At 37.7% G+C, this 13,438-nt stretch overlaps 1 protein-coding gene across 3 annotated transcripts in view; it reads left to right on the top strand.

Annotated features, from left to right (window-relative positions):
• ARHGEF28 (Rho guanine nucleotide exchange factor (GEF) 28) overlaps nucleotides 1–13,438 on the top strand; it is a 252,950-nt gene that overhangs the window by 162,594 nt on the left and 76,918 nt on the right. For 2 of the 3 annotated variants that reach the window (XM_012721845.1, XM_012721847.1), the window contains 4 exons: nucleotides 1,929–2,136; nucleotides 4,433–4,544; nucleotides 8,236–8,313; nucleotides 8,919–8,961. In XM_012721845.1, coding sequence (XP_012577299.1) covers nucleotides 1,929–2,136; nucleotides 4,433–4,544; nucleotides 8,236–8,313; nucleotides 8,919–8,961 — 441 coding nt within the window. The remainder of the gene's footprint in view (nucleotides 1–1,928; nucleotides 2,137–4,432; nucleotides 4,545–8,235; nucleotides 8,314–8,918; nucleotides 8,962–13,438) is intronic. The other variant, XM_012721846.1, reaches the window with a different exon arrangement.

Raw genomic sequence — 13,438 nt, 5'->3', positions numbered from 1 at the left:
CATTGATGAGAAAGGAGAAAAAGGCAGTGAGCAGGGCTCTGCGGGTGCTCATCTCTGGGTACTTTGCACTGATAAACAGTCACGTGAGGTTGAAAAATTTGAGCATGTATTGGTATCAAAAGTAGTGTCTGCGTTTAATGATTTGTGGTTTAAATTCAGTGGGTGGTGATTACTCCCCATAGATCTGCTTGTGATCAGAGGCTACCTGTGCAGCGTAGGTGCTGTATAGTTCTGCAAAAACAGGTTTAACTGTGTGTGTGATTACAGCATTCTGGGCAATTAAGTTCTGTGGGGTGTGTGACCAAGGAAAGTGAACACATTCTCTATGGGAACTACTGTAGGACTAGATGAAGGAAGGACACAATGCCCCCTCTGTTTGGCTTGTGCAAACACATTCACGGGCTATCTAAATTACACTCTCTGTTCATGCTCTTGCCCTGGGAAGTTTAAACATCTCACCACTGTGGATAGAGTTTTGCCTCTTCAGAGTATTGGAAAACTATCCAGTCTGAGTAAAGGTAATTAAAAGCCTCTGTAACATGTCCCAGCTTGGAGGCAGGGAGCAGGGCTGGTGGTAGAGGTGTGTGTGGGGAGGGGCTCAGGAATTAATTCAAGGACTAATACAGTATAGGATATATGTACATATACGAGCAGTATATCTGCTGTAGCTCTGTTCCAAGCATCGTATAATTCAATAAGCTGATATGCAGTGGCTATTAAATATGGTTCTTTTAAACAAAAATAATCCAAATGGTTGTTCATGTTTTCATTTTCTGGTTCTCTGCATTTCAAAATCTAAATGGCTTCATTGTGTTAGTGATAAAATTGTAAGACTCAAAGTACGACTTCGAGAATTTTCAAAGTAATTTTTCTCAAAGAAAAGTACATTTGAAAATGCATTGTGTATTACATGCATGTGAAAGCCACTGGTCTCAGTTTGAGCGATTTAAAATACAAATGTTACGGAATGAGCCAGGAATGTGGGAGGTCAAGTTCTTTCCTTTTGACTTTATGGTTATAAAAGTTAGACGAGGAAAGAACAGTAGTTGATAAAATCACAACCTGTTTCTGAGGTGAATTTCTATGAGAATCATTTATAAAAAGCTCTAAACATGATAATAGTACATATTTGGGACCTTACTTGGTTCATGTCTGACCTGTGTGTTGACTCTAAGTCTGGGATGAGGACATTGCATAACTTGTATCCCTCCACCCCCCTGACCTTTTCAGCCAAGAGGGCTGTGTAGAGAATGCCAGGCTCTGCATTTCCACTTGCAAATCTCTACAGAGGACCCCCTGTGGCTGTTCATGCATTTTATATATTTAAACAGTAACTGGGGCCTCTACTAACTACATTTACAAAAAAGGATACTACTGTGAGAATAGTACTAACTTCACGTGGGCAGTTGATGTATGACAAAGGAGCAAAGTGTACAATGGAGAAAGGAAAGTCTCTTCAACAAGCGGTATTGGGGAAATTGTGCAGAAGAATGAGATCGATCACTATCTCACACTATGCACAAAAATTAACTCAAAATAGATTAAGACTTGCATGTAAGCTCAGAGACTATAAAACACATAGGAGAAAATAGGACAACACTCAGACATTTATTTCAGGGACGCCTTTGGAGTCTTGATGCCAACGGTAAGAGCAACAAAAGCCAAAATAAGCAAATGAGACTATTAGACAAACTTTTTTTCCTTAAAGTACTCAAAATCACTTTTGTTAGCTAGAAATGTTTATCTGGAGCAACATAAAATTTTGTTTTAAAAGAGAAGGCTTGAGGGTAGGGAAAGAGCAATAAAAACTATTCAAATATAGATTTCATTAGAAATTAAATGAGAATTTGAATTCAGAGAAACAGAAGCCGGTGACTCAGCTCATCTGGTACTCTGTGGCTGACCTGCTTGCTTGCTTTGTGCTTCAGTTCTAGCCTTGATGCCCTGGACGCCGACAGCGAAGGGGAAGGGCAGCCGGAGCAGCCACACCTTTGTTACACCCCAGGGTTGCAGAATTCCTCCAGAACTGGGATTCCTAGTGGGGATGAACTGGATTCTTTTGAGACCACCAATGAGCCAGACTTTAATATCTCCAGGACCGAGTCACTTTCTTTATCAAGTAACCTGCAGTCGAAGGTATTCTTGTTCATTAGTTTATACTAAGTGCAGAAATAGGTTGTCTAAATATATCTGTCTACTTGAAAGACAAATTATGTTTTATTCATATGTGCAAGCTCTTTTTTTCTTTTTCGAGACCATGGCCTGTCTGAATGAGTCTTTCTTTTTCATCTCTCTATTGCTTTCTTTGGGTATAGTCCTCACCTACAAGGGCTCATTTACATTTTCATCAATTTACCATCAGTTCATGCAATTGGTCACATATTTGGAAAATTTTAGTAGCAGTATTATATGGGGTTAAGTGATCAAATTTGACCCAGGTGATAAGGTAAATAATATTACGAAGGCAAAGGTGATGCTTGTTGAGCTTTTCTGGCTGCATGAATATGAAACACCCAAAACTTTTGTCAGTTTTTCCATGAGACAACTTTTCTCTAGTTAGCTTTTTCATATTTTTTTTTGCTGCTGGTTTTTATTTTTTGGTTTTTGTAAACTTAACTCTTCCAGTTTTGTAGAGAAATCCCTTTTTATTTGAACATATATTTCCTTTTTGTTTTCTATTATTGTCCACTTCTTTCTGTTCAGTTTGAGTTTACTACGTGAAAACAGCAAGGCCCTGCCCAAATGTCTCAACTGTGCACATATGGTTGTTTAAATGTTTTATTTATGTTTATGCTCTACTATTTACAAAACATATTTTATATATGTACAAAATATATAATTTTCTCAAACTCACCTAGGACGTAAGTAGTTCTTAACATCTTTGAGCAGATGAGACTGTCTTGTCTCAGTTGCCTACTCAGTGGCCAGAATCAGAACTTAAACCCTCCGACCACACATCCTGAACCCCCTTCCCTCAGCTCTGAGGACTAGAGAGCTGTCATAATCTTGGGAATCTGAAGACCATGTGTTATTTCTGGGTACTAAGCAGTGAGTATGGTTAAGTGTAGGCACTTGCTAATTTTGCAATGTGAATGTGAAAATCTCACCCTTACTTGGAAAAAAAGTAATTCAGTCTTTGTGAAATAGTCCCATGTTGTTCACCTTTAAGAAGACTCTGCCCTATCAAATAAATCCTGCCTTGCCTCTCTAATTACCCTGCCTAGCGTTTTGCCAAAGGGTGCTGGATGATTTCCAAAATCCCATTACTATGAAAAGTGATTACCATACATGAGTTAAATTCAGGGGATGGCATTTGGCTCTGGTCCCTGGGGGCTGGCTCCCCTTAGGGATGTGTACAGCTTGGGCTGGCTTCCTGACAACCAGGAGGCTGAATCTTCCGCTCAAGAAAATCAGAGGCCCACAGCGCAGACCCTCTGAAGCAGGATGCAGCTTCTGTTTTCAGCTTTCCTCTAGGCTCTTTAAACTAAATCAGTGACCCTGAGACAACCATGTGTTTTCACTTAAGGAGTACCAAGGAGAGCTGTGCTTGTACAGGACTTGCTGATGGTTTGATTTTAGTAACAAATGTTGCATTACTTTCTTTTAACCCTCTCCTTAAGGTGGCATCTTAAAGGTGGAAGGATGGTGTGACTTCTGATGTCTCTAGGCTACTGTTCGGTGGGAGTTGGGTGCCTTAACAGACATTCATGGCATTCTGTTGTATATTCATTTAAGATTTTAGGACATACAAGAAAATCACATTTCTACCACCTTGCATTTTCACATATGTTGCTAATATAACTGGAAGTAATATGCAGTGGGAAAACAAAGGCAGGTTTTTAAAATGGATTAAAAGAAATTGTAAATCGGTGGTATTAAACTTCTAGGAAGTGCTAGGGGGAAGGCCTGTAAAAAGTCGAACACAGAGTAGAAGGATTTGTATGTACATCCAGTGCATTCTCCTCTAGATGCAATTCTGACATTTAAGGCTCAAATAGCTGTTTGGAAGTTTTAAAACTATTAATTTGGGATTCCTTATCTCCTAATAATCCTTACAAGTAGAAAGTCAGTTAATAGAGATTTTTTGTTTAAATGCTGCAGTATAAATTAACAAAATTGACAACTCCGTGAAAAAAAATTTCTGAGTATGCAGAGAAAAAAAGTCATATTGAACTTTCCATTTATATCTATTTGATTGGAATATAACTTTTCTTAAATATATATACAGGATTGTTCCCAAAAGCTAAAAGTTTACTAAATCATTAAAAAATAACATTTTAAAAATTGTTAGAGGCAAGTAGAAACCATTCATAAAGTTATATCAGAAAAGTATAATTTTCTTTCAAAGTTGCTGACTTAGGAACACTGATAGTCAACATTACTTTCAAATTTTGTGGAGAATTTATTTTTAATTTTATTATGATCCTTCTAGGAATCATTACTTTCTGGAGTCCGCTCACGTTCTTATTCATGCTCATCACCCAAAATTTCCTTGGGAAAATCTCGGTTGGTGCGTGATTTTACAGTGTGCAATTCAAGTGAAGGTAAGTAAGAACTGTTTACCACTTGGCTTTGAAAGAATTCTATTTGGGAGTAGATTTTCTGTCAGAATAACCTAACAGGCAAGAATTTTCAAATTGGTTTTCCTTAGGTTAGTAAAATCTTTTTTCTGTATTAATCAAGTTATAGATTTGATTTTGATGAAATTATAAATATATATGCTGTGTTGCTTTATTCTTAGAGTAAATGTTTTCTTCAAAGGTAATATAAACTAGAAATTATTTTAGGTTCATCATTGTGAGGGTGTTGGAGGATTTTATTAAAAGATACTTTCATCCTGTATCTAATGATAGATATCTATTGATGTTATTTGCTGAAATAATCCTATTTTTTAGAATCTAAGCATTGCCAAATTAATTTTCTTCCTTTCTATAGCAAGGGTCTTTAGAAACCCTTGTTGTTGACTAACAAACTTGAAAAATGAGCAAATATCTCAACATCTTTGTGGCAATGTGAGGAATCCAAAATATGGCTTTCATGCAATAAAATTTTAATTCATATGTAGTATACCTACAGAAAGGGGGCACTGGATGAATTTTCAAAAGTGAATTCAGGTCAACATATAGAACAATTACAAACACCTAAGAACTGTCTTTACAGACTCTCGCAGTCAACACTCCATTTTCAGCTTTGTTTTAAAATGTAATCATTTCATGCTTTCTGTGCATAAAATAATCATGCAATAATTGCATTAACATGCACAAGGAATGACAATCGGTAACATGGCATTGCCATAATGTTTTTGTCAATGTATGAGGTAATACCCCTTTTATCCATTATCCAGAAGAGTCTAAAATACTTACAAAACATGAAATATACTTCTCACTTAATATTATACATGACTTAAAATTGGACTTAATTTACTCCATTTTTCTTATTCTTGTTTTATTACACTGCTGACTTGCATTTTTATGCTATTTGGAGCAATATTGAAGATAATCTTTGTACTTGAAACTGTAATCTTAAAGTAATGATGTATGGGGGAGATGTTTAATAAAAATTTTTGAATGAGTATAATGGGTAAGATTGATAAAGTATAGAACAAGCATACTAGTCATGTTTTTCTTTCTCTGGGAAGTCTTACTGGAAGAAGCAAAAGCAAGATTGGTAATAACTGTGTCAGCTTAATTTTTAGAGTTGGGAGATGGAAAAAAGATTAAGAAAGAATAAAGCTGCCTTGAGAGTACAGAAAAAAGTTAGGTTGCTTTTATGCTGGATTTTGTTTTCCATCTCATGTTTCCAGGATCCCTGGGTCTCCCTAGCCCCTGTTGAAGTTGCAATTCACTTTACCCAGCTTGGTATTTTTTTCCCTGCTAAGTCCTACATGGGAAACTAACTTTGTGCTTTACCTGTTTGGAAAACATCTTCAGGTAGTCTGTGCAATGTGTAGAATGAGAGGCTTGCCTTTGTATCTGCCATGTTTTTTTTTATTTTAAAAGTTAGACATTTCTGAAGTTTGAAATTACTGATGAGATGATAGAGAGGAAATTGATGGTTTATAAGGGGAAAGAGCTCTGATTTATGACTAATGAATAAGAAAGGAGGTATTTTCCACTTACAAACAATCCTTAAATCTTTGCATTTGAATTAGAAGGAATAAATTGTGGTATCAAAAGCCTTTGATTTTTCTGTAAGGTAAATCTTATCTTTAGACAGTGTATTTCAAGATAGGGACATGTTAGTGAAGTTTATTAGTTCCCAGATGGCAAGAATTGCAAACAGGCAATTCTGATTGAAGTTACACACTAAATGTACAGAGTCTAATGGATATTCCTGTATATTTGCCAACATTTATTGACACCATTTAAGTCAATCAAAATATGAAGAATAAATTTACTCTTAAGGAGGATTAATATTAACTGTGTGTTATCAAAGTATAGGTGTGAAAACTTGACTAGAAAGATACTTGTTGCTTAGATTAATGAGAGGTAAATTGACATTTTTTAAAAAAAGATTATGCATATAAAACTGGGGTATAGGCCAGAGGGGTGGAGGGTGAGAGGATTCACCAGAGACAGAGTGGGGAGCAGAATAGGCAGATTGATGAGATATACTGCTGAGGGGAGCAGCGGGTGGGTCAGGAGAGGTCTGCTGTGCTATGTGGATCAGCTCCCTGGCCTGGCATTGAACTGCTGCAGTGGCTGCGACTAGCTTTGTAGTACTGGGCTATAACCCATTGTGCCACCAAGGAGGGCCCAAATTGACATTTGTTTTGCTGTAAGTCCTCTTTGATGAGTGTTGAATAGTTGCAAAGAATTTCTGTATTTAAACAGAGTGTAAGTCTCCTTTGCTCTAGTGGGAAACTTCTGTATATAAGCTATAATATGCAAAAAATAGAATAGTCTTTCATTCCATTTATTCTTAAATGTGATGTTCTCTCTTCCCTGTTACTCCTGAAGAGTTACATACTATCATGTTGTCATGCTTTTTTTATGAACCAAGAGTACAGTGGTGGCAACTTTGTTTGTACACATGAAATAAAATCCAATCCTGTCCTCCTTTTGGTGAGTTTAGATAGAGAGGAACAATATTGCAGTGATGACAACAGCCTCCCCAAGATGGACAAATGTTCTGTACTGTAAGGATTTGAGAAGGGAAGTATTTTTGAAAATTCTCATGCACTGATGGTTGGAATCAATCCTATCAGACTTTGTCTAACTGCCTAAGCATGGTTCTTGCACATTTTTTTTTTTACTATAATAGTTTATTTTTACATCATTTTGTGACTTTACCCATCTCAGTTGTAATTCCTGTGAGCTTCCCATCACCAAATTACCCATGTGCCATCACCGTAGTCCTATGCACCCCCCCCCCATTTTTTATCTATTCCCCACTCCATCCCTGTAAAATGTCTCTAGTATATTGTTGTTCATTATTATTCCCCCTCCAGGTCCTTTGTGCTCCTGCTAGTGAAACCATTGAGTACTTTTCTTTTTCTTTCTGGCTTATTTCACTAAGCATGATCTCTTCCAGTTCCATCCATGTTGCTGCAAAAGGCACAAGTTCATCTTTTTGACTGCTGAGTAATATTCCATTGTGTATATGTACCACATCTTTTTAATCCAGTCATTAACTTTTGGGCATTTGGGTTGATTCCATGTCTTTCCTACTGTAAATAAAGTAGCAGTAAACATGGGGGTGCAGGTGTCTTTTTGAATCAGTGTTTTTGTGTCTTTTGGGTAGATACGTGGGAGTGGGATTGATGCTGGGTCATAGGGAAGCTCCATGTTTAGCAATTTGAGGAACCTCCAAACAGTTTTCCATAGTGGTTTTACTAGTTTGCATTCCCACCAGCAGTGCAGGAGAGTTCCTTTTTCTCCACATCCTCACCAACATATGTTGTTGCTAGTTGTTTTAAGATGTCTTGCACATTTTTAGTTGGATTATTTCGGTCATGTTGCTTATTCTCTTAGCAGCTCAGCCTATTTATAATATGAGGAACTTAATGTGAGGAGCTTTAATAAAAGCAGTAAAATAAGGCCTTCAAATTCTTTAAAGGACATTGTCTGTTACTTACAAAATAGTATTTAGTGTGAAATTGATATTTGCATATGTCAGAGGACATGTATTTGTTAATTTTCCCCCTTACATATCTGGCCATCTCCCTTTACAGCCTAGTTTAGCCTCTTTGCTCTTCTGGATTGTAACGGTAAAGGATTTGTCCCTGCTCTGTAGATGGTGTTCTCCACAGTGGCCGTTCCCTTCTTCAGTCTCTTTCACTGTCTAAATCAGTGTCTCTGCTCCATCCCCGGAGTAAGTACTCCAGTTCTGGAAATGAGATGGTGCTGACTTGCTTGCATGAACCTGCCCTTTCTATGCCCCACTCAGTCCACTGGGAAAGATAGTTCTTTCCCAGGAGCCACACAGCACTTCCCTGAACTGGCTGCTGCAAGGACTTTATAAAGGGGGTGGTAGCTGCATTAAACACAGACTCTTCCTTATGCTGGCCTTAAGGAAGACTTTTCTTTTGAGCTTTGCTATGAAAGAGCTAAGGTACTTATTGGTTTTTGATGTTGGGGGGATTAGTGTTATGAAAAAGGGATGTCTCTGGTGAGAAATAGCCAAAGAGATAGAACTAATTTTCTGCACTTCTGAAAATGTTTGCTGCCCTTGGCTGATGCTAACTTTAAAGTCATGAAATGCTACCATGTTTGGCTTCTTGTTCATCTTCTCCAATCTAGGAAAAGTGGTAAAGGTATCCAGAGCAATTTTCTGCTTATATAAAATGACGTTATAGCATTAGTTTTGAACTGGTGGTATGTATATTGAAATAAGATGATGAAATATGTCTGTTTTAGACTAACATGATTGCTAGCTCATCAGCGTTAGTTTTCATTATATTGTTTTGTGTCTTGCAGAGCAAAGAGCATACAGCTTACCGGAACCCCCAGGAGAAAAAAGGTATTGTAACTTTTCCAAGTTTCTGAGGAGCCTGCTTGCTCCACCTTGGGAAATATTTGCAGGTCATTTTGGATATCTCTTGTGTAGCTTGTGAGAAGTTTCTAGGTAATGAGCCTGCTTGAATCCTTTGCTCTCTGTACCTGTGTATCACTGTGGGTTGGCCAGCTCTTGTCTTTCAGCCCCTAGACATGCAGACCTCAGAGCTGGGGGTGGAATATTCTTTCAGGGGGTTATTTCCAGGGCCATACAGTTCCCATAAGCAGAACCAAGGGGAACAGTGCGCAGACTACCTGTATCAGAAGGCATCAGGTGTGGTCCCCTTTGGTGATAAAAAGACTAAAAAGACAGCATGAGGACGAGTTATAGAATGTGGTTAGTAATAGAATGTGCACTGTCATTTCTGATGTCTGTTTTATAAAGTATTACTTTGAAGGGCTAAGTTTGAAACAAAGAATACATGATACAGGGGTACTTCAAGCAGTGACAATTTTCTGACTGATAGGCAGATTTGGAGCTTGAAGGCTCTCTTCCCGGGAAGGTGGGGCTGCTGGGGAAGGCTTAGGGAGCTGAGCTGCCACCAAGCAGGATAGTTGAGCTCTGTTGGTCTTGAGTAACAAGAGTCACGCTATGCAGTAGCCCTGGGCTACTTGCAAAGCAGGGGTGAGGAATGGCCTAAATGTTTGGCTCTGAGAGACCATACGAAAGAGAGGAAAATGATCAGTTTTGCTTAAGTATTAACCTGGTTAGACTAACTTGTACTATTTTGTTTTAAATCTTGACTTAAAATGTATCAGTAAGAAAAGAACTCCTTTTGTTCATTCTTGTCTTTTGAGACCAGCATAGAAATGACACAGAGGACAACTAAGAATGTCCCGTAAGGCCTGGATGACAGTGATGAAAGTGACATGATAGTGGTGGTGATGACAGCAATCACAGAAATAACTGACCAGTTTGAGTATTTTTTAATCTGCCTTGCATTGCTTTAAGCTTATAGATACCTCTTCCTTAAGCAAGTTATTCATTCTGCAATTTCACTGTCATCTTGATCATCATCTTAATTAACAACCCCTGCCTAATAGTTTTTTTTTATAACAGTTTATTTTTACATCGTTTTGTACATTTTTTTTTCTTTTTCCATCTCAATTGTAATCCCCCGGGTTTCCCATCACCGAGTCACCGTGTGCCATCACCATAATCCCGTGCATTTCCCTCCCCACCCCCCCATTTTTGATCCCATTCCCCACTCCACCCCCACAAAATGTCTCTGGTATATGGCTGTTCATTATTCTGATTATTTTCTCGCCTGGTCCATTATACTCCTGCTATGAGTGAAACCATCCGGTATTTTTCTTTCTCTTTCTGGCTTATCTCACTAAGCATGATCTTTTCCAGTTCCATTCAAGTTGCTGCAAAAGACATGTGTTTCTCTTTTTTGGTTGCTGAGTAATATTCCATTGTATATATGTACCACATCTTTTTAATCCAGTCATCTACTTTTGGGCATTTGGGCTGCTTCCATGTTTTTCCATTTGTAAATAAAGCAGCAATAAACATGGGGGTGCAGGTATCTTTTTGAGTCAGTGTTTTTTTTTTTTTAAAGATTTATTTATTTGCGCATACAGAACTGGGGTACAGGCCAGAGACTCAGGGGTGGTAAAAGACTTGACCAGACAGAGTGGGGAGCAGAACAGGCAGATCGACGAAGTACACTGCTGAGGGGAGCAGCGGGCGGGTCAGGAGAGGTCTGCCACACCATGTGGTCTCCTCCGGGGCAGGCAGGAATTGAACTCATGCGGAAGTGGTTTCAGCTTCTTAGTGCAGTGCTTCAACCCGCTGCGCCACCAGGGAGGGCCTTGAGTCAGTGTTTTTGTGTCTTTTGAGTAGATACCTAGGAGTGGGATTGCTGGGTCGTAGGGAAGCTCCATGTTTGTAATAGTTTTTTTTTTAGCAATTGGAGAAGTCATGGACTGATTCAAAGATGTTTTACAACCAATATGATTTACTTCCCATTAGGAGAGGGGTTCAAAATTGGAGAAGCCAATTTTGTAGTTGGTTAAATTTTAGCCTATGAAGGCTTTAACTTAGGTGAAACATTTGGGGAGTATCCCTTTCTGTCTTCTCACTCCTGGTCTTTAAAAACTTACTATTTTATTCTTTGGTCCATCGTGGTCTAAAATAAATGTCTCCTGAAAGCATCAGACATTCACAGTCATATCCTCTGGATATCTAGTCCAGTGGCTCTTTTATTTCATCTACTAGTCTATTCTGAGATCTTGTTGGATGTGCCAGAAAGGTCCCCAGCCATACCTCATGCTTTGCTTTGGTGATATTGCAGATCTCTGCTCAGGAGTCAGCCTTCTTTGGAATGCTCTCACTTATATGAATCACTTAATTTAAGGAAAAGAATGCAGCTGAGTTCAAAGGGGGACGCTTCCAGGCTTTGTCAGCTCCTTTCTGCAGGAGCACAGGCTCCAACTGCCCCAGTGCCCTCAAGATTATATGGCATGACTTTTATGTTATTACCAGTTATTTATTATCACCTGAAGTCCATTACATTATTTACATCTTAGTTAAGAAAAACCTGGGTATCTCACTACTTGAAGAAGTCTCATTGTGTCAATTTTTATTTTGGATAGTGAGCAATTTTTAAACATTTAGATGCTCGATTCTTTAAAAAATAGATTATGGAGATAATAGGTTAAACATTAAGATACTAAGGATCCACGTTCTTAAAATATTTTAAGTACCTATTTACCTATAGGAAAAGGTAATACCAAGAGTCTCTGAAGAATAGGCTTGTAAAAAAAGTACTGGGGTGATTTCTTGGTTTTCAAATTGATAACAAAGGTTAAACATCCTTGTTTGGGGATGGTGAAGAGAGCTTAAATGCTTTATTCCTGATATGCAAATCAAGTTATTTAAATTCTGTTGTGAAATCAGTTGGGGATTTTCCCTTCTCAGTTTTTCTGTACAGAACCTAATTTTTATATAGGTGAATAAATAGCACATAGTTAAGTTGTATTTGAAACATGGAATCAAACAACTTTCTACCTTTGCCCAGTTTTTGTTATGTTATCTCTTCTAAAAATCAGATGTAAATTATATCTGTGGTATCTACATTGCTACCTGTTTGGATGGTTCTTCTGAGATTTAAATACTTAGTTTTTCAGTATTTTTATGTTTACCTTATTATCTCAAGTTTTGTCAATCTTGGCTTAAAAGTTAAGTGGCATGATTTTACATCATTCTGTATCGGTAGATAGGATATATATTTTTAATCAAAACTGAAACATTCTTATTATAATGTTCTATAGCCTGGGGAACTAGAGGAAGAGTTGCCTAAACAAGAATCAGTGTTATTGTATTAGAAAGCATTTAGTTGTGTCCTGCTAGGCAGTAGGGAAGAACATGCTTGACCCCAAGATCCACACCAACTTCATCCACCCATTTCCTACCACACCACCCTGCTCATGGTATTGGATAGCATGTGGTAAAGTCACAAATTTTCCAAAGAGGATTTTTTAAGCTCCCATTGTGTTTTTTCTCTATTCCAAAGGGAATCTGTTGAAAAGCATGCCATGTTTTTTACACGGGGACCCAAGAGGTATGGGAATTTTACATATTAACTGTTCAGTTATCTAAGACAGAATTTACCAGAGGAGTCTGTGGGTGTAAAAAGGAAAGAAAAAGGTCTCGTGTTCCCTTTGTTACTCTGGATAGTGGTAGGTGGCATTCTTTTTGATTCACCTTCTTTCTAACTTCATTATTTTGGACTGGGTTCTAAGTCACAAACTCAGTTTCACTAACTGAACAAGGCTTGAATATCAGCATATTTACACTGTGCAATATATGTAAATATCCTGTAAATATCATGTTTGTGTCCTTAGGTCGGCTTGACAGGAAGTAGCTCTGAAGCCATTTACTGTTTTTTGTTTTTTTAAAAGTGGATTCATATGTTAGAACTCTCGAATATTTATTATTGAGGTTAAATGACTTAAAGTTTTGCTATACCATACAGTAGACAAGTACATATGCTGTTTCAGTATGTGAAGGGGCCATAGAAATAATTTAGTCTAAACCTGTCATTCATCACATGAGAAAACATGAAGTCCAACAAAGTTCTCACTGAACTCAGTATTTCCTATGTAATCATATATCTATTGGTCTGTGTCCATAATGTGATTGCTTTTAAGGACTACTTCCTAAGGATGAATGTGTCAGCCACTAATGCTGGCTAATGAGAAGGTTGATGAGGGATTTTGATTATGAGAGATTTGCTTTGGAAATACTGAGCCTACAGACATATTGTGCATTTTGATGTGATACCAAGGTTGATGTTTAATATACTCTCTCTTTTTTTCCCTAATAATATTAGAAATATAAGACTTTATTAGAGAAACTTCAGTGGAAATAAAACTTTCCATAGCTGGGACTTTTTTTTCCCTAAAGAATGATTATATTGAGAAGAGGAAAATAA

The sequence above is a fragment of the Condylura cristata genome, unplaced genomic scaffold, assembly GCF_000260355.1.
Source record: "Condylura cristata isolate star-nosed mole 26May11 unplaced genomic scaffold, ConCri1.0 scaffold00007, whole genome shotgun sequence".
In the NCBI taxonomy this organism is placed as follows: Eukaryota; Metazoa; Chordata; class Mammalia; order Eulipotyphla; family Talpidae; genus Condylura; species Condylura cristata.
The sequence above is the reverse complement of the archived record's forward strand: the minus strand, read 5'-3'. Positions and strand labels throughout refer to the sequence as shown.